General features: G+C 45.0%; 1 protein-coding gene across 8 annotated transcripts in view; it reads left to right on the top strand.

Annotated features, from left to right (window-relative positions):
- The window catches only part of tnrc18 (trinucleotide repeat containing 18), a 50,539-nt gene that overhangs the window by 3,084 nt on the left and 26,864 nt on the right, over positions 1 to 20,591 (top strand). For all 8 annotated transcript variants that reach the window (XM_081699444.1, XM_081699441.1, XM_081699448.1 and 5 more), the window contains exons 3-5: positions 10,935 to 11,093; positions 17,106 to 17,210; positions 17,919 to 19,625. In XM_081699444.1, the coding sequence (XP_081555570.1) occupies positions 10,935 to 11,093; positions 17,106 to 17,210; positions 17,919 to 19,625 (1,971 nt within the window). The remainder of the gene's footprint in view (positions 1 to 10,934; positions 11,094 to 17,105; positions 17,211 to 17,918; positions 19,626 to 20,591) is intronic.

The raw sequence follows: 20,591 nt of genomic DNA, 5'->3' as shown, positions 1-20,591 counted from the left end.
TATTATGCCACTGAAAGAGAGGTTTTGTCACATTCATGTAACCTTCTTTTGTTAATTGTGGCTGAGACAAAGTGGCAGTTTATTGTAGACATATTGCATGGGCCCTTTATCATTGTTGCATTATAACTGTCAAGGTATTATCATAAGGTGCATTTAAAATTACTATAAAATGTTCAGACTGTGCTGAAGATGATCTGATGGAAGTAAAAATCCATCTCAAAATAGATGTGGATGTGGGCCAGTGAGCTGCAGTGTCAGATGGATGAAGTGGGTCGGAAAATACTTACTGCCATGCACATCTGGAAGCTTGATGTTAAAAGGGCTGACCTTTATTTGTGGGTTTTTTCAGTGTCGAGCAAAAGCTTTGTGGTCATTTCCTTGGTCTGTAATTCATCAGTGGGAGGGAGTCTGTCTACTCTATATGTTGTTTTTTCTTTATAATTATAAGTGTGTTTGCTGCAATGACCTGTAGTTTGATTGTAAAATTACCATTATTTCTGATTCTATGGAAGTGCTAACATTATTCAGAGTAGCCAATGGATATACTAATAATGTTAAATTTTTAAATCTCAGAAAATGTTTTAGGCCTTTACAGTAAAGTTTCCAGCAATCCTATCTGGTACAAAAGCCATATATGTGGTCCATATCTGTGAAGTATTTTTCAAGATAAAAAAATCACTACATTGTTTCTCAATGTGACCCTTTACTGCTAACTTCAGCTGAGCAGTATAAAACATGAAATGACCTTCTCACTTTTTTATCTTTACCTGTACATTAATGTTTTGCATTATTCTATCTCTGCAATTCTCTCTACCCACATATAGCCTATTTTAGACAATGCTGGACAAAATTATGTGGGATTTCCTATTACGTGTTAGGGGTACTTCAGATGGTGTCGGTAAATACATTATGCTGCAGCAGGATTTTTCTTTTCTTCTTCTTTTTTTTGGAATGTCCAAATGGCTGGAGGGCTAAACTGGAATTGATTTGTTTAATGGTGTCGTCATCAAGTTCTTGCATAAACTGGCAAATGAAATCTGATTCCTCATTCATCATGTTCTGTCATTGTGAAGAGGGCTTATCCTCATGAGCTATTTTATATTTTGATTTACCCTAAACCAGCCTCAGTTTTGTAATTGCTGGACATTAATGAACTTAAAAATAGTGTTGGTACCCTGCTATCTTGGAATGCCCATTCAATACTATTGATTGCTTTCATACTGATAAGAGGCTGATAAGAAACTGACATGTCAGTGAATTCTGACTGCTCTTTAATACTTTAAATGATTAACATATAACAAGGTTTGTTTGTTACAGTGCTTTGATATATGTTCCTGGTTTTAAAAGGAACTGGATAAAAGATTGTCTGCTTTTATTTGTGTGTGTGTGTGTGTGTGAGGGAGATACATGCTGCTTCTTGTGACTTGACATGCTGCTTGTGTACTGTTGAAAACGTTGCTGCATGTATCTGCTCTGACATGTTATCCCAGCAGTGTCTGCATATTCTCTATATTGCTGTTTTACAGCAATACTCTGGTTACAGATTTTTAGTTGTTCTTTGGCTGTCCAAGAATAGCATTCTCCCTAACATCTCTTGTGCAAAGGTCGCCTCTTCAGACATTTCCTTTATTTTTATTTTTATCTTACGACTACCCAGTATATAACGGAGGATTTCTCTTCTAAATTCTTCTTGTCTGAGGTGATTACACATTCTTCATTGTACATCCACAGGCTTTTTTTCTTTTTTCATTTCATCTTAATTTATTTTTATTTTAGCTGAAGAGGCCTCTTTGCTTAGAGAGCTAGTGAGGTAAAAGTGCCTGTTTGTAGAATGATTCAGTTTCCTGACTACATTATAATGCAATGTCTTCCACTTATAACTTTTCAACAGCCAAATTTGCTCATGACAAGGGAAAAAATATTTGGTTTGTTATTTTGTAAGTCTTTCTCCAGAACAAACCCCCCTGATTAATTTTAAATATATAATTTTTATGGCAACTTTGCAAGTGCCAATCTGTTTTCTTTCATTTATTTTTATGGAAGAGGTTGATTAAACCCATGGGTTAAACTGAGGTTATTGGATAGCTATGAGCGAGTGCATAGACGTGTCGGTTGTAAATGGAGTTGTTTTATGTATTGTTCTCATGCAGAGGGAAATGGGGAAATAACCTTTTTGGGTTGAATTGGAATGACCCTTTGAATTGGATTGGAATTTAAAGAAGTTGTAAAAGAAACGTCTCTTTGAACCTTTTGCTCTCTGTGAGGCAAGGAAAAGCTTGGGCTAGGCTGGGATGGAGTCACATGTTGGTAGAGTTGAGGAGCATGTGAGCACAGCCCCCATGCCTCATCGTTTTAAATGGAGTGAAGCATTCTTAAGTTCACACTGGCTTCTCTGAACGTGTGTATGCACGTGTGTAGGTTATAATCTTCCCTCCCTGAAACAGATTCAGAAGTAGTTCTATATAGTCTGTTGCACTGATGTCGTCTTCAGAGTCCAACATTTTTAAAGCTTGAGCTAGATCATGCAACCTGTAAGCAGTAGACCAGGCACTCCTTTCAGAAATGTTCACACGAATCCGCAGCACCAGATGAATATTTTTCGTTGAACTGAAATGGAGTTCTGAAGGAGTTCTGTGAAGCTGAGTCTGATGCTCCTGCCGGTCATGCAGTAAAATATAATACCAACCACTTTATACCTTTATAGTCCAGCTCACTCACCAACTCCTCCATGTTTCCTAGTCTAGTTTTGTCCATTTCAGGGGAACAGCTGAACCAGCCTGTCTATAGCCCATGCAGATAACTGGATCTGTTTATCTGTTTGTCTTTCATATCTGCTCATGTCAGATACCTATATTTTTCTGCTTCCATCACTGCTTATTTGAACTGATGAACACATTGTTCCCTGCTTTCATGTTTCACATGGCTGGCTGCCATACAGTTTTGGTGGTTCAGCTTGAAAATAAATGACTGACTGCCAGAGTTTAACGTGGTTTTATCCACTGCTTCTGAAGTTCGTGTTGTGTCCCAGTGAGGTTCCATGGGATGGTTAAGTGCTACATGAGTAAACTGTATAGTTGTTGCATATAAATGTTCAAAACCCTTAAAGCTTGATCAGTTGCACTTGTGTGATATCACCAGCATTTACAGCAGCATTTTTATTTATTTCTTTATTTTCATGAATGGTCAGTTTTGAACAGCTGTTTGTACAATCTTCTAAGTGCTCCATTTCATTGTTTTGAATCTGCCCCTTAGCTCGAGCTAAAACCAACTAAAAATTGTGTAATGGTCAATAACAGTAATGGCTTACAAATTAAAATTGTCAAAGCATATTAACCTACTTGGACTTTATATGGCTTTCTATTCCTTAGAGAATGATTCACCAAATTTACTTGAGCTATGTTTGCTGGTTAATGTTTTTCCCATTGTTCTTTAGATAATGATCTTTCTTTTAAGGCTGAACACATACAGTCTTTTAATATCTTTGACTTTAGTAATGGTTGTGTAGTTTGTTAAACCCATGGTAATGGCTCAAGAGGTTAATGTTTATTTTATTTTCATGTTTCATTCATTGTGCACAGCATGAAATGAGTACATATTTTTGCACCAAAGCACACTCGGGGTCCATGACATGGTGTCCATAAAAGCTTGTCTAACTAAAGGCCAGGGGGTGGGGGAATGTAAATCTTGGATTGATGTGTGTTTGAAGTGAGGTGCCTTTGGGAGTGTGCGATTGATCACCTTTCATATGGTGCGTCAGAGAATCCAGCAGTTCCAGCCCTGTTGGTGTTTCAGAGCCTGGTTTGAGTTTGCAGATTCTGGTCGTCTGGCTTACAGTCAGGGCTCACCGCTGACACCTTGCCTCTCTCTTTCCCATCATCCTATCAGTCCCCCTTGTTCCCTGTACAAATCTCTGTTGGTCTGCTCCACTTCCCTCCATGACTCCATTCCATCTTGTAGAAAGTAAGCTATTTATCTCTTTAAACTTTTTGTTTACTGGGGGGGGGTGGGGGTGGTATGGATGTGACATGTTCACAGTTTGTTGTGTAACCTCTTTTGGCATTTCAGATGAGCTCGCCCAAGGGCACAGAGCAGATTGGCAGACTCGCATGCAGCCCAGATCAAGGATCTACTTCCGTTTCATCTGGGTAGACCTGAGCATCCCTTGCATCCCATTGGATTGGGCCAGAACTGCTTGGAGCAAGCATGAAGGCCCCTGCTCCCCTGCACCTTCCTCATTGCCTTTCCACTTTTAATTTGCTGTTTGTTATGCAAACATTATGATGACTATTGGGAGAATAGTCCTGTTGCCTAATCCTGTTTAACTCTTAAGAAGGGCATAAGACCAGAATTATGCCCTGAAGGGCACAGGAGGTGATTGCTTGTGAAAAGAGACTCTGCAGTTTGGGTGTTATCATTTCCACACTCGTCTCCACGCTCCAGTTTCAAGGTTAAAGGCACACTTCTATAAAGCACGGTGCAAAGGTGCTAAAGTGGTGATTTGTTGCTGTTTGTTTAGCGGTGCACCTCACCAGAGAACTGGGTTGATTCGCGACTGTCCCCAGCTATGGAAGGCAGGCTTTGGCTACTGTGTTCCCCCAGCGTGGGTCAGACATGCTCTACAGTCGCTGCCATAAGACAAGGTCCTCGTTGTGATCCGCTGTGACAGGCAGGACGCTGCAATGAAATGCAGGGGTGCTTGTGTCTGGGGGCCCCCACCCTCCCTCTGTCCGGCATGGTGTGGTGAAGGGGATGCGCGCACGCACCTACAGAGAGAGAGAGGGGGAGGGTGTGTGTGTCTGCCTCCTGCAGCCTTGACTTTCCTCTGAATTAAACATAAAGTGTTTAGTGCCCCGGCGCATAGAGCCATTGGCTCATCCTTCATAGGCTGTGTACTCACGTCTTTTAAAAGCAACCCCCCCCTCCTCCTCCTCACATGGGTGCATTTTTATGATGGGAGATGGTGATTTCCTGGAGGGCATCTGCAACTCCTTTATTTTTCTACTGTTAATGTTTGGATAAACATGTGTAATTATCTTTTTCCAAGAGAGGAAGGAAACAAGCTTTCGTGTCATATTTATCTTTTAATTTTTTGTGTACACATTGGAATGGTTTTCTCCAGAAGGCCTTTTGATATTTATTTTTTAAACCCACTCAATGGGTAGTATGATGGCAATAGCATGAAATAATAGTGCTTAGTTCCCTAGAAATGTATCCATTGCATGTTGAAAATTGCTGGAATTAAGCACATTGACTTGATAAATCCCTCATTTAACATCTGCCAGAGATGGCTGTAGAAGAAGCCTTATTAAAATGTAATTTGACGGTAAGTGATTGGAAGGTAGATGAGATCAGGTTTCTGTGTTACACAGCCCTATGCCCTAGAAAAGATACACCATGTGGGTGCTATTTAATTCATATCCCTGATCTGAAGGAGCACACAAACAGGCCTGCTTTTTCTGCCAGGATTTAAGTCATGTTTATGCATTAGTTCTTTCTTTGTTTGTTTTGTGGTGGTGGAAGTTCTCAGTAGTTTAGTAGGAAGTCGCATTGTTTGGTCTTTCCTAAGAGTTGTTTTACTCTGTCAAAGGTAGGCCTAATGGTGAAGCTGATATGGGGTGGTGGGTGTCCTTTTTTTTTCTTTAGTAGTGATGTAATACTGTACTGATGCTGATTTGCTAATTTACTTTTTGTTGAGTCACAGAGGATGATTACACATACACACACACACAAACGTGGTTCTGAGGTGCTGGACAAAGGCCACTGGATAATTTGTGTGTGTTGTGGGAAGGGCTACACACAGGAGTAGTGACCTGGCTGGTGTGACTAGGGTTAAACCATGCCTCTAAAAAAAATAACAAAGGATGTGAAGTGAAAACCAAGCCTGCTGTTCTTTCATATCTTGTGTTACAACAATCACCACAAAGTGCTGAAGAGCCTCCAACTGTTCCTCGTTCCCCCCTCGTGTGGCAGATCCTTGAGAAATAACCTGTTGTAGTAAATTGCTTCTTCTGGGAAGGCCATTGTTTACATGGATGTGTAATTTGCATATGTGTAGGCATATTTTTGGCATGACCTTTCCTTAAAGTGTTATGTGCTGCCTTTTTGCAAGTTTTTGTCAATGGTCTTAACTAGCCCTTCAGACTCTTTCACTGCTCTCCCAGTTTTGGGTGCTCAGGAAATCCTAACCAATAAGGTTGATATCCATCTTCTCCTGTTTTCTCTCCCTGGCCCATTTACTATGAAACCTAAAACACTGCCAGACTTCATCTCAATAGTATTTTTTCCTAGTTCTTGAAATGCTCCAGCACTTATAAATGCGCACTAGCTTTATTTACTTGGGTCAGTGAATAAACATTGCATAAATACAAACTCAGAAGCTTGACACACATGCTGTCCACCTAAGAACCAAATGTACCAGATATTTTGATCTCAGCAGTTGTCTAACACGTTTGGTAAAATCAGTTTGCATGAACTACGAGCAATTTTCCCGAAGCTTGAATATCAGTAGGTTGTGAGAGACCATTATATCTGGGATACAGATTTGACCTGGAGCACTAGAGTATCTTCCATACAGAAAGTGTGGATTCGATTCGATACTTGCTGTTAGAAGAGCATTTAAAAATTTTTTTTTTATACTTTGTAGTGAATTCCTTTTTAGTACTGCTCAGAAAACGATTAATCAGATATCAGGGATTTTAGCAGGACATTGCTGAAACAGCATCACTTATTATGAACAGTTTGTGTGCTTAAATGTTTAGCTGTTTTATCAGTTATATTTATACCAGTGCTTTTGTTTATGGTTCACATTTGTCATACCTAAACAAATGTATATAAATTGGGCTTGTGTTGCTTAGAGCTACACAACTGGACAAAATTGCTTTCTGCCTGACCAGCTGAATGGTGTGGAAAAAATTATATTGCGTTCTCAACCATGATGTTACGGTTAAAGCCTTCCCTTGGGTTTATTGGTCAAGCCTTTTTTGATTAGTTATTATTATTGAATTGTTCTTATGCCAGCACACTATCTTTTGACTTTTGAGCTTTCTGTATGTTTGTTTTTTTTAAATGGAAAAGTCTGTCATCTCATACATCTGTCACCATATGACAATTTCTCTACAGATAGAAGGTGGCTCAGGTGAGCTTGCCGTTCTTGAACGCAGAAGCCTGTGTAAGCGCACCCGTATTTTGTGAGACCATGCTGCTAATCTCCATGCACATCTTTGTGTAGGTAATGAAAAAGTGGTGAGCAGCTTTTTTTTCCATCATAGATATTAACATTAGAAAGGCATCTATCCACAGCTGCAGTTTTAAAATGGATTTCTAGAGCAATCTGATAATGGCCAGTATAAATCTTTGCATTCGCTCCATGCTTCACATCATTAAGTTCAGTCATGTAATTGCAATTCAGTGCAGAAAATTCCAGGCCCCGCCTCTCCTGCAGCCTGTGGGTCACAGGCATTATTTAACCATGGCTCACTGTCCCATAAAACACAGAGCTGTGCTGAACACAGCAGCAGAGCCTGGAGTAAGCAGACCAGGTAAGGTTACCATGGCCTCATCTGGAGCACCTCCAGAGTGGCAAGTGGGCTTGCTCATGCTCATGCCTACTCCCTGCATCTATCCATCAGCTTTAGGAGGACAAAAATTCCTGTTATTACAGCTCAGAATGTTTTCCTCACCAAATTTAAAGTTAAGAAGAAGCCAGTTTGGTGAACAGTAGTTCATTAAAGTGCAACGTTGATTATTTTTGTCTCCTGAGTTCCTTTTTCTTTGTTCTAAGGCTGCACAGCACACTCAGTGAGCAAAATGTGCTGATAAAACTAAACATTAACTTCTGTATAGAGAGGGGGATGGGGAAACAGCACATTATCCGTGCCTGTTACTAGACCAAATCCAAATGAGATGCATTGTTTGACACAATTGTAGCCTTGGTGGAGTGAATAGGCAGTGACGCCTTTTTGGCTTGAAGCTGAGAAGCGCCCTCATCTATCAGGCAGGGGCTTACTTTAGCCTGTACGACCCGCTGCTGCATGCAACAATTATTTTGTCACTCCCCTGTTGTCAGCAGAGCTGAAACAAAAGTTTCTGTTTGAGCCCCGCAGTACTGTAGAGGTGTAGGAATTTTGGCCGATGGTGTGACATCCAGGTTGACATGTTGGAACGGGTACACTTGGCATGTTTTTGCTGCCTCACAGGTGCTGCGCCGCAATGAGAAAAGATACGGAATGTCGTGTTTTCCAGTGGGTGGTAACGGCAGCAAAAGCAGTGATAGGAAGATTCTGCTCCCTGCAGAATAATGGCTTCAAAAATAGCCAGCCTTCGAGCCACATCAAAGGGGAACGAGGAATGAGCATGCGGAATCTGTGGAAGACTTGAGTGATTTAGACTTTCAGCCTCCTCCCCAGTTAGTGGACGGATCTCGATTTTGTAATGTTGGGCTACTTGTTCTGTGACATGGCTTCCCTAAAGCTTCCTTTAGCCCTTAAGCGGTTTCCCCTATTATGACATCCCCAGAGCAGTTTGCTTTATCTGCACTTGTTGCTTCGCCCTTCTCAATGCTGCTGTATCCAGCAGCGGGAGCCTGTTGGATGGATGTTGTGCAACTGCAGTAATGTGTCTTGCTGTTGGGCTGGTGCCATGCTTTCCTTGGTATGGATGGTATGGAAAGCATTTAGTTACTGGAACGTAGTGCTATCGTGTTCACCCAAGGGTGGGCTCGAGATGCTATAGAGGCTTAAGTTTAATGGATCACCTTTGCAGCACGTGTTACAGGCCAGTCTTGTAGCACCTTCTTGTTCTCATTCTGTTAACTCCTGTGTGGCATTTCAGCTGTGCTTTTCCCTGAAGCTATTTCACGTTAACTCTAAATGCACTTCTTCCGCCCAACACATGAATTAATGTGCAGTTCAGTCCTTACTTTAGTGCTGTATTGTAACGGCTCTGATAATGCTGGTCTTTGTAGTGCAGTACTGTTTTTCCGGGCAGGTGCTGTGCTTTGTACGATCAGCTGAAAGTAGGTCTGAGTATTGTGGGTTTTTTTTCCTTTTCTCTTCCTGTGTCTCAGTTTAAGGTCTTGAATTCTAATTAGCGTGTTTTCTTTTTTTCTCTTTTTACAGCAGTTCTTTTGGGATTGTCTTTAAGGGTCTGCCTTTAATTATGGGGGGTGGGATTGTGAGAGTTTACCAGAAAGCTTCTGGCTCACACTCCAGTTTAGCAGTATGAGCAATTAGGAAATTCCTGCACCATTCAGTGCATCTGTGGTGGTGTCTGCCTAGCCTGAGCAGGGGAAGTGCGCGCTGCCCTGTGAAGAAGTACCCGTGTGTTTAGGAAGCTGAACTGGCCTTGACCTGCCAAGCCGGAGGGCAATCGGGGGCGTCATGCTGAACAGCAGGACAACAGCTGATGAGCCACTCTGAGATGGCTCACTGTCCTGGCGAGCTTGGGAGTGTCAGCCACACAGGGTCACGCGGAGAAGCTGCTTGCAGGCATTGAAGCGGGATGCACTTTGGGAAGAGACTAGTCTTGCATTTGATTGCAACCCGCTAGAGCTAAACGACAGCTGTGCATGTCCCTCCTTTTCTGGGTCCATCAAACAATGCTTAAATACATGTGCAACGTTTGGGCTCATCACTGTGATGACCAGGCTGCCAGGAGTATATGCTTCAAATCTCTTACCCCCGCATGAGCACCTCGCCACTGCCCAGGCTCTAATCTGGCCCCCTATAGATGAGAGGCTGGCAGTGGTAGTGTGGGCCTGCACAGCCTGGCTCCTCCGCGATGCAGCGGGATCTCTCCTCAGGCAAGTTAATTGCATGCTAAGCCCCTGCTCCAGAGGCCTCCTGTTGCTGTCTAAGGCCTGTTGTCCATGCTCCCCTTCTCATGCTAATGGGTCGTTTACACATGCAGGAGAGGCGGAGAAGAAAAAAAAAAAAAACGGGCCAATTGTGGAAGGTCACTGAGGCTGTGTGTGTGCGTGTGTGTGTGTGCATAGGCATGCGTGTATGCACATGAGGGTGGGTGTGAGCAAGCATGTGCATGCACACGTATGTGAGCATGTCCAAGGCCCTCTCCCATTTGTGTAGTAAGTGTGAAGGCTCCTCTGCCAGCAGGCTGGGGCGTTGCGTGGGAGGGAAGAAGGGCTTAATCTCAGCAAACGCTCACTCATTTTGGCCGCTCTTCCTGTTCATATGTCATGGTCCAATGCGCTATGCAATGCAAAGTGAACTGACGATGGTTTAATTCACATTTAAACAGCAGGAATATTGTTAGGTTCAGATGAGGAGTAAACTATCTGTCCCCATCTTAAGCAGTCTCACCCAACCCACCCCCTGTACTTTTAAAATGTGTCCCCAGATCTCTGTGGAGTAGCAATGTGAGAGGTATGGCTATCCTTTTTTTTCCCCTCAGGGTGCCCTTGACAGCTCTAGAAGGGTGTGGGACAGTGGGGGGTGTGAACTAAATGTCCTGTGCATCCATGTGTCCTTCCCTTTGCCAGTTTTGGAGCTAGCATTTGAAAGCACATTTTACTTGTGCATTCTCTCTTTCTCTTAACCATACATTTGGTGGCTACTGTAATGTAACATTTAAGATGACTAATAATTATTTATGGCATTTGTTTACAAGCAAGTGGCAATTTGCGCTTGTGGTCTATTCACACATCCCAGTACACAGGAAGAGGGTGCTGTGGCAGTAGAACCAGATCTGAGGTTGTGGCCCTGTTGAGATTCAAAAGAAACCACAGACCTCTAACCCCACCTTTCTCCGGGTGATCATTTCAGCTTGGCTCCAGCTCTCTTTGTCCTCTCAGGAATGCGAATGTCTCAGGTGACGCTGCGCTTGTACTTCATTTGCGCTGCCTTCCTCCCTGTGCTGACTCTGAAGAGCATACTTTGCTTCTGTGCTGACACTGAAGAATGTATTTTGCTCCTATGCAGGTGATGCCTTCCCAGGTGCCTCTAGTTTCCTCGGTGGCTACGTGAGCTCATCCAATCCGCATGCGGGTCCTGCCCCCCTGCCCTCTGACCCTGCCTTCAGAGCACCCAACCATGCCAGCCTGCAGATGGCTCAGCTCTGGGCTTCTCACTCACACGAAGGTAAGGCTCCACTGCACGTTCTCTTGCTCGCTCTCTCTCGCTCTCGCTCTCGCGCTCTCTCTCTCTCTCTCTCTCTCTCTCTCTCTCACATATTCTTTTCACTTTTTCATTCTGTGTGTTTGTATGCCCATGTCAAGCATTAGGTAAAGAACAGCCCAGCATGTTACAGCTTTAAATGGAGCATGATCTTCCAGGCCAGGACAAAGGCTAGGGTCAGAGGCCGGGTGACGGGCAGGGTGTGCCGATGGCTGTGATGCAGCCTGCTGAGGCTTCTTGCTGCCTTTTTTGAGCTGCTTTAGCTTTGAAGCTAATAGTGGCTCATTGTAGACTAGAAGTATAAGGGTGCAAAGCGGGCAGCTTCAAAGGCCTTGTCTCCATTGCAAAAAGCTGCTATTGCGTGTGATGAGGTGGAGCGCGAGTGCTCCGGTCACTCTGAACTGGAGCCCAGCGATGTGAAATATCAGCCCCGGCTTGTGCAGCCCTGATCGTTTTACCCTCTCTTTCAGAGTCAATAAACCATATTTTGTGTGAGTGGTCTGCTGCTGCTACAGCTGTAGCAATAAAAATAAAAAAGTCAATTTTATCCCTGCAGCAGACCACATCACTGCTGTGCAGGAGTGCATTTCTAACCAGTTCCTCTCTTGGAACAGCTGCTGTGAGGCAATGAGCAATACCCAAGAGGTAAATGGAGAGATATTGCAGTTTCTACTTTGTTTTTGTAATGGTCTCTCTCAAAGTGCTGCTGTCTTTGCTTTATTAACATTTTAAAGTTGTTGTTTTCCCCACTCTTATACATGCCATCTCTGCTTCCAGTATACACTCAACTGAGGCAGCTGGTTCCTTGTGAATGGGGCAAGCCCTTGTCCTACTGGTGTGGCACAGGTTTATGGCCCTTTCTCACATCACTCCTTCACATTTTGAAGGTGCTCCCACCCTGCCATTTTGAGTGGGCTGCTATTCCAGCTTACAAAATGGTTCACCCACGCATGGGGCCGAGCAAGGGGTCTGTGAGGCACACACGGCCGTGGGCGGGTTATTAACGAGGTTCGCTGACGGGCCCCACAGCCACTGGCTTTTGTTTCAAGTCTCAGCAGAGAAGAGTGTCGATTGTCTATGTGGCTAAGGCGCCAACCGCAGCATGCCTACCCTGCTCTGCCTGCATAGAAATGTGATGAATAGCTGACATTGAAGTGTGCTCACTCTTGCTGGCCTGTGAAAGTATTTAAACATGTGAGTTTGTTCTGCAGGGCACACCTGGCCCTTATTAGCAGGAGAATCAGAAGTGGTAGCTGCAGAATTCTGCTGTTTGGATACACGATGTGTTATAGTTGGGCATGTCACAGCCAAGGAGGGCCAAGCTAGCCCACGTCCCTCTGCTCATTTAATAAACATGAACTGAATTGTTTGTTTGTAATGGTGCTTTACATTTTTTGCATGATAACACCTCAAGCATTAGCCTGGTTGACTAAAATAAGGTGTCTCTCAGTATGTGGTGATGAGATTTTGCTGAGCAAGTGGTGTTCAAGAATGGACCCTCTAGTGAGCCAGGCTTTACCAGAGAGCCAGGAGCCTCCACATCACTCCTCCCATGTTGCCCAGCTGCCATGGAATTTGCTCTCTATGCTCGTAATTCAAAAGTGTTACGCAGCCTTCAGTTCCATGGTCATGAAGTAATTAATGCCGACCCGATAGCGTGAGTGTTTGCCAAGTGCCTTTATCAACTTGTTGCACAAGACTAGCGTGGGTTTGGAATCAGATGTGCAGATAATGCATGCTGCTCACCTTTGGACTGCGCCGGTGGGCAGGTGGCATGGGTGGTGTTCTCTGCAAAGATATGATGGATGGGGATTCTGCACCTGCCACCACGCGCCGTGACCCAAGATGGATGGTTTATATGGTCTGGCCCTGCCTTAGGATCTGTTGCACCACCTTGCAGCTCACTAGACTTCCCCATTACTGCGCCTAATGCTGGTGTGGTTCCAATTCCCCATAACGGCTCCCAATTCCTGGTGTGGAAGCAAGAATTGCGGGGGTGGGGGGCACACTTTGGAAATGCTCTGAGAGGAAGTTCAGAAGGAAAGTTGAGGTGTTAACAAAGCGATGTGTTAAAGGTCACCTTAGTTGCCACCAGCTGTTGCTAATCTGCTCTGTGTTAAAACCACATGCATCTAACATCCACCTCCTCACCAACAGCTCCTTTCTGACTCAATCTTCACACCCAGTCTCCTCGGTTAAATGAGCATGGCCTCCCAAAGGGAGGGGACTAGTCAGGAAGGTCTCACAGTGCTGGAGCCCATACTTTTGAATGTTAATGGATTCTTTTTGTGATGGTGCCATTTTAAGGCAGATTTCAATTACTTAAATATAACTTTCTCTGTTCTTAGCAATGCATCCAGGAAGAATGAGGTTAAATCATTCACCAGTTCCAAGAAGCTGCCTTTATAGATTGCCTGGCCAAAAAAAAAGGTCACACACACTAATATCTCGTTGGACCGCCTTTAGCTTTGATTATGGTGCGCATTTGCTGTGCTATCATTTCCACAAGTTTCTGCAATGTCACAGCACTTATTTCTGTTCCGAGTTGCACAGAAGCTACTCACTACATCAGTTAGGGTTAAATAACTTGTTGCCAGCTGAAACATAATCACCCATGCAGTAATTATCCAATGGGAGGCTCTTACCTAGTTGCTTAGTTAAATCCAGGTGGTGACCCTTTTTTTTGGCCAGGCACTGTATCTTCCCATTTCATGATATCACTGGTCTGCCTAAATCAGCAGGCTGTGATTTGGCTGGATTATGCTCTTTTTCTTCCTTTTCCCCATTTTAATCTTTAGGGGTTCTCTGTGAGCTGACTGGCCAGTATGGTCGTGCCCCCATACCAAGGCTATTGCGCGCATTGTGGTGCGAGGAAGCAGAACCTTAGCAAAGGGCTACAGGCAGCCAAAACTAATTATCCTTACAGATATTGCAGAGGCTGAGATTTGCTTACTCTTGCACGAGAGAAACAGAGATTAGATGTGCCCTAAATTGGGAGCGCTTTGCTTGCTTGCATTTCTCTCACCCCTTGGGGTGGTGGGTGTATAGAGGAAAGCAGAAATAAACAGAATAGTTTTCTCTCTGTTCCTGTTGCTAAGGGTAGAGGGTCTTCGGTCCTCTCTTGGACTGGTGCTGGAATGCATATTAACAGCATAGCACTATCATGTCACCTGAGACGGGCTATTAAAAGCAAGCCTTTGAACTTCCTGGTGCAGAGAAGGTCTGTTACAACTAGTGTCATTTTTAAAATGGCCTCAGCGCACGCAGTATCTTAATCAGTATGGAACAGTTTCTGTTTTTCTTAGTTACAATGCAGTTTTTAGAAGTAATTTTTTTACAATAGTTATTTAGATAAAATGCTAATCATTCTTGGTTAGGTGTGAACATTATTTTTTGGAATGTAGTATTAGTTCTGTTATTGACATCAGAATTGCATGTGGGATTTGTGAGCACACCTGATTTGTCAGTAGTTTTGTTAAACATAGAAAAGAGGGGCTCTTGGTACACAGCTAAATATGTGATTTGTTGGTCTAATCATTTGATGACTAGTGCTATTTGTCACTAGGAATCAGTTTTTGGGGTGTAGCAGGAACAAACGCGTTAATTGGCACTTTCTGCTGTTAACTAATCACAGAGGTCACAGTTGAGACTAGAGTTAATTTTGGGATTAGCTTTGGAGTGCAGTAATGAAAAGCTGATAACTGACTTTCCTGTGTTGCTGTTCCATGTCATTTTGGGACTGGTTGTAGTTTCTCAAAATAGTTCAGCCTTGATGCTTTGCCTATTTGTTACCAAATAAAACCACAGATGTGAGCATGAGCTTCACAGTTTCCTGTTTTTCCACCCACTCCAGTTCATGGCCGCCAAACAGAGAATTCTAAATTGGGGGCTTATCTGTGAGGTCAACCATACAAAACATGCACATAAACGCCTTCTCTCAGTGACATGGGCGTGGCTCAGTAATATGACTGTGTTTGTATCCCTGTTTGACACAGTGCTCCATTCAGAGCTGAATCAAACCTATTTTGAGCTGTTTTAAGGGCCAGCTGAAGATTTTGCTCCATGCAAACCAGACTCTACTGAACAGCCTTAAGCAGCATCGCCTACTGCCTGGCCACTCCAGCTGATTGCCCCAACTAAGTGCTCATCACGCCTCTGGAAACTAAGATTAGCTTACCCCTGATCTACCCCTAGAAGACCCTGTATGTATTAGGTGCCTATGTGTCTCACTGAACAGTGCACCCATGGAATAAAAGCTTATGTCACATGTTGATGATGGGACTTGATGTTAATTACATAGATGCCAAAGATGGTCCATTATGCTTATGGACCTTTTCATAAAACCGAGTCATCAAAGGCAGTTCTTCTTTTTCATAGTTTTATGTTTAATAGAACTATGTATGCGCGCATGCATGTATGCAGTGTGTATGCATGCACGATGCTTTGCCTTTTGAAGTTGCCATGCTTGGCCAATTTGTTGCAGATACTGTTATTTGGAAATAACTTCTGCTCTCTGAACAGTTCTCCCCCTTTTTTCCCCTCGGTGACAGAAGCTGCAGTGGAATCTTACCAGATGGCCCAGTGGCCGTGGCCCTCTAATATAGCAGGCTGTCCTGTGTGATGGCTGCTTGACCTTTCTTCAGCAATTTCCATGTTGATTTGGCCTAGAGGCAGGGAGATGCGGAATTTCAGTGTTTCTTTTATTTGCATTGTAGGCCTTTGCCAAACCTGCCTTCCCCTCCTTTCAGCAGTCCCAGTGTGTTGAGCACTGTGTGACTCACTGGTGACTCATCTCATTTAGGTTGTTTTTGAGTCATGCCACCACCTCTTGCCCCCCCCCCCCCCCCAGCCACTCAAAATCGACATGGCTGTGAGGGCTGTAAATGATTGCATGCTTCTGAAGTGCCAGCTTAGGGGAGGGGAGGGGAACCAACCAAACAGCAACATTTTAGTATGTGGGCGTGCGCAGGCCCCTGAGGGCAGAGGCAGTGTGGGTTCAGAGCACGCTGGGGGCCAGGGCGTTTGATGGGGGCCGCGCTGCCAAGCTTCTCCATAAACCTCGCAACAGGTCAGAGCAGTTTTAAGCTCCTTACCTGCCTCGGGGGCTGCTGCCTATAAATACCCATCCACATCACCCATGCAGCTCCTCCTTTCACACCAGAGTCCGGCTCCCTCACCCAGCTGCCCCATTAGAATCGATCATTCACGGCCAAGAAACTTGCGTCACTCCATATTAACCTGTGGTGATTGTGGGGTAGGGGTGGGGGTCTTAGCATTTGCTGCTCCTCTTCCTCTGAGAAATGTCAATTATTTTTATCTTTATAGGGCTGTTTGTTCATAGTGCCAGCAACCTTGTTGTGCCATGCTAAAGTGCTATTTAAAGAAGTAGAATGTTGTCTCTCTCCAGATCTGTTTCACTGGACCTTCTTGCGGGAGTGTTTATGCACTTGTGTATAGTGCATGCTCCTCTGTCATTGGTTAAGTCTTGAAATTCATGACTTGGGGCATGTTTGAATGGGCTCTCCCCAGTGACTAACTGTCAGAAGTGAAGAAAAATATTTTTCTCCTCTGCTTTTGGTGTCCATAATTCTGTTTTATGATTCTACCAAGGCAGTTTACTGCTCTGCATTTGAAGCAGATTCATGAGGAGAGATTAAATCCTGGTCTGTTGTTTGCTTGTGAAAAGAGGGATAAACTATTGTAATGGTAACAAAGTCTGGTACAAATGTTCACTTGACACCGAGTTATGAAAATGTGATGGTATTTATGAAATTCTACAGCAAACCTAAATAAGAGGTGTTTTTACTTGCTTTAGAAATATCCTTAATGTGTGTCTTAATTGGCTTGGTATGCCTAACATTTTCTTTCTTTCTTTCTTTCTTTCTCTCTCTCTCTCTCTCTCTCTCTCTCTCTCTCTCTCTCTCTCTCTCTCTCTCTCTCTCTCTCTCTCTCGTTTATTCTTTTTGTTCCCCTCAGGGTTCCCTCATCTCCCGAGTGGTCTCTACCCTAGCCCCTACCTTCCCCTGGGTCACCTTGAACACCCACAGCTGGGCCAACATGCACTCTTCGACCCCCAAAAAGGTCTGTCTGACAAAACAAGTTGAGATCAGCTGCCTCTCCATTTAGTCTCCACTGATATTGCTTTTATTACTTGTAATAGTCTTGAGTAAATTAAGGCAACTCGTATTTTAACCCTAAAAGGAGACAAGATCACGGACAAGGAAAGAACAGTTTCCTTGCTACGGATGTATTTAGTTCATTATGCATCATGTTCATTTGTGAAGTAACATTTTATGTAGTGAATTGTGCTTTCCCACATATTAAATCGTTTAACTTCTGTTCAGATCTAATTCACAGACATTAGTGCAGTCTATCAAAGAACTGGTGAAATGTGATTTAATATATTCCCAATTGTTCCTACTCGAGTCCAGAAGCTTCAAGAGATTTTTATACCAAATAGCCATGTTGCATAAAAGATTCAAGACTAACTTCTTGAATTGTACATGTCACTATGAAATCTTGCCATGTTGAGCATGAAGCTAGTTTCAGATGAGCTAAACGACACTGCTCCTGTTCTGCTTTACTACTTGAGGTTCTTGATATCCTTTGATGGCCACACCACAATAAAGGAGGAAATTTAATGTACAGATTTTCTCAGGATAAGTGGAATATAGCTAACCTTTTTTTTTTCATGCCCTTGACAATTTAAATACCATTTGAGCTGCTTTACCTTTTAACCCTAGCTGTCTGAATTTAGGCTTTCATAATCTGTGCTCTTTTTCTTTCCAGATGGGTTTTACCTTCCAGGGTCAGTACACTCCTCCCAGCCCACTCTGGCTCGTGGCTTGGTTGCTCATATGCCTGGCACCCTTTCCAGGGAGAAGGAGGCCCTGTCTTCCCTCAAGAGCTCCAAAGACCTGGTGCGCGAGGTGGGTAAGGACAAGCAATGCAAGAGTGAACCAGGCCACAGCATCCAACGGCGGGAACGGGCACGGGAGCGGGAGGAGGTGCGGCCCCACAGTGTAGTGGACCTCACCCAGGACATGAAGGTGGAGGACGAGCGGAGGGCGGGCAGCTTGGAGCAACCTGCTAAGGCAGCCGAGCACACGTGGCCTTTTTTTCACCAGCACTCGCCAGGCTCAGGTGCTGCAGACACTAAGCCCAAACACCCCCTCCAGCCCCCCTCACTTGGCAACTGCAGGAGTGGCAGCGGCACGCCGTCCAGGTACCTGAATTCAGAGCAGGAGAGGCGTGAGCACGACGATGAGAACGTCCGACTGCTGGGCTCTGCCGACAAGCAAAAACGGTACGACCCAGCAGCTACTTCACTCGGTTCGTTGCATGCGTCTTACACAAGCCCCTCCTCTCTGCAGAGCAGCCCTGCCCACCTCCCAGGCAGGCTGGTGTCTTCTGGCAACTACCCTTCCGCTCACCACATGCTGCCCAGCTTGTACCCACTCTATTCGGCCGCCAAAGAGCCGGCCAAGGAACACAGAGTGACCGCTCCAACTTATGTGCCTTCTGTCGAGGTTTACGATGAGCGGAAAGGGCCCATCCAGATTGCCTCACAAGCTCGGGATAATAAAGCTGAAAAAAGCAGGGATGGGGATTCACATAGAGTGCCCCCACTGGTGGGGTCTGAGAGGATGCCCACAGACCATGGGCGCTCCTCTGTTAGGAGCACGTCTCCCCCTCATGGGGACATCAAGAGAGACGTTGTAAGAGAAGAGGGCTCGGTCATTAGGGCCACCAGCCTGGCCATGAAAAGGCCATTGCCGTCGGACCTGCACACAAGTACATCTGGCCCCAGTCCAGATGTCAGGGACTTAAACAGTGCCATGCCCAAACACGTGATCAAAATGGGGCCAGAGGTGGATGGGCGGAGCCAGGAGCGTGATGTTGTGCAAAGGTCTGGGGCTTCCTTCTCTTCCCTGGATCCAGCTGTACTCCACTCAGCCGAGACCAAGTGGAAGAGTTTTGAGATGGGCAACTACACCAGCCACATGGCTGCCCTGGCAGCTCAACATGCTCACAGTTCCCGGCCCAAGGAGGAGGGCAAGCACATGTATCTGGACCCGGCAGCTGTGCCCCGACCCTTGGGCAGCATGGGCAGCCCGGGAGGGCGCCACCCTGAGGCCCAAAGTGAGGTCTCTGCCATGCAGAGTCTCATCAAGTACAGTGGCAACTTTTCAGGCGAGGTGGCCTCCAGGCAGGGCACTGACAGCCGCAGCCCATTTGGGGGACTGGGTAGTCTGAAACTGGAGCCCGGTCAGCCCTCTAGGGCCCAGCAGCTGGGCAAGCAGCTTAAGCGGGAGCCAGAGAGACCAGAAAGTGCCAAGTCGTTCGGCCGGGATGGGAGTTCCTCTCAGGGGGAGACTGAGGTTCGCCACCCACCGGTGGGCATCGCGGTGGCCGTGGCTCGGCAGAGAGACAACAGCACTAAGCTCAGCTCCATATCGGACCGCGACAGAACTCTGCTGAATAGAGGCATCAAAGGTACCTTTACCCTATTATTAAAATGAAGCTTTTTTTTTCCTCTCAGTGCAGCATAAATGATCCAGTGGAGCAGTCGTTCTGAAACGCTGCTGTGCTTTTTCACATGTTTGATGTCCAAAATTGATTCCCTAAAGTAAGAACCGCTCCTGTTGACCTTGCCTGTCTGCATGTGCTTGGAGGCTGTTTGTTTGGCCATGCCTCAGAGGCAAGGTCGTACTGCCCTCAGCATGAAAACAAAACACGCACAGGAGGCGGAGCCAAGGTGCTTTCATTCCTCACACCACTCAGCAGAAACTCCGTGCCAAAGCCGGCGCTGGGGGCCTGGCCGCAAGCAGTGCTAGAGCAGCGTCCCAGAGTGCGGAATGCCTTAAACCTTTCACTAAGACACTGCCTGCTTGTCTGCATTAGAAATGTAATTCACAGAGCAGAACTAAAAGCTGTAAACAAGCACTGAATTCTAATAAGACTTCAGGTTTGTTGCTAAGCAATAGAATCAGTCCAGAGAAAAAAGGAAGGGTGGGGGCATGTGGAGTGAGACATTAATTTATGTCCTCCTGTGTGCAAAGGGATTGTAGTAATATTAGCCCTTTCAGGGTGAGATGTTTGTATTTAAAGTATTTAAAGAAGGAGCGGAAAGGCTTGACGTAAGAGCATTCCATGAGCCCTGCTTGACCAGTCTGCAATGTTTCTGAAGCAAACACATAGCATGTAACACATAGCATGTAAAAGCTTTCGGTAACCTTGGAAACAGGCTGAGACCATCCCCCTGGGACCATCCCCCTGGGACCATCCCCCTGGAGCATGGTGAAGATCTTCCAACTCAGATGTGCTCTTATGTCCTGTCTAAGGTGGAAAACATAGTCTCTTCCCAACTACTGTCTGTGAATATCACCCAGGTTCAATACGTTTGTGCTGCATCACTCTCGTCAGGCTGCATTCATCGTCAATAAGGGTCTGCATCATTAT

Source organism: Electrophorus electricus, chromosome 2 (genome assembly GCF_041902795.1).
Source record: "Electrophorus electricus isolate QZ-2024a chromosome 2, ASM4190279v1, whole genome shotgun sequence".
NCBI lineage: Eukaryota > Metazoa > Chordata > Actinopteri > Gymnotiformes > Gymnotidae > Electrophorus > Electrophorus electricus.
The sequence above is the reverse complement of the archived record's forward strand: the minus strand, read 5'-3'. Positions and strand labels throughout refer to the sequence as shown.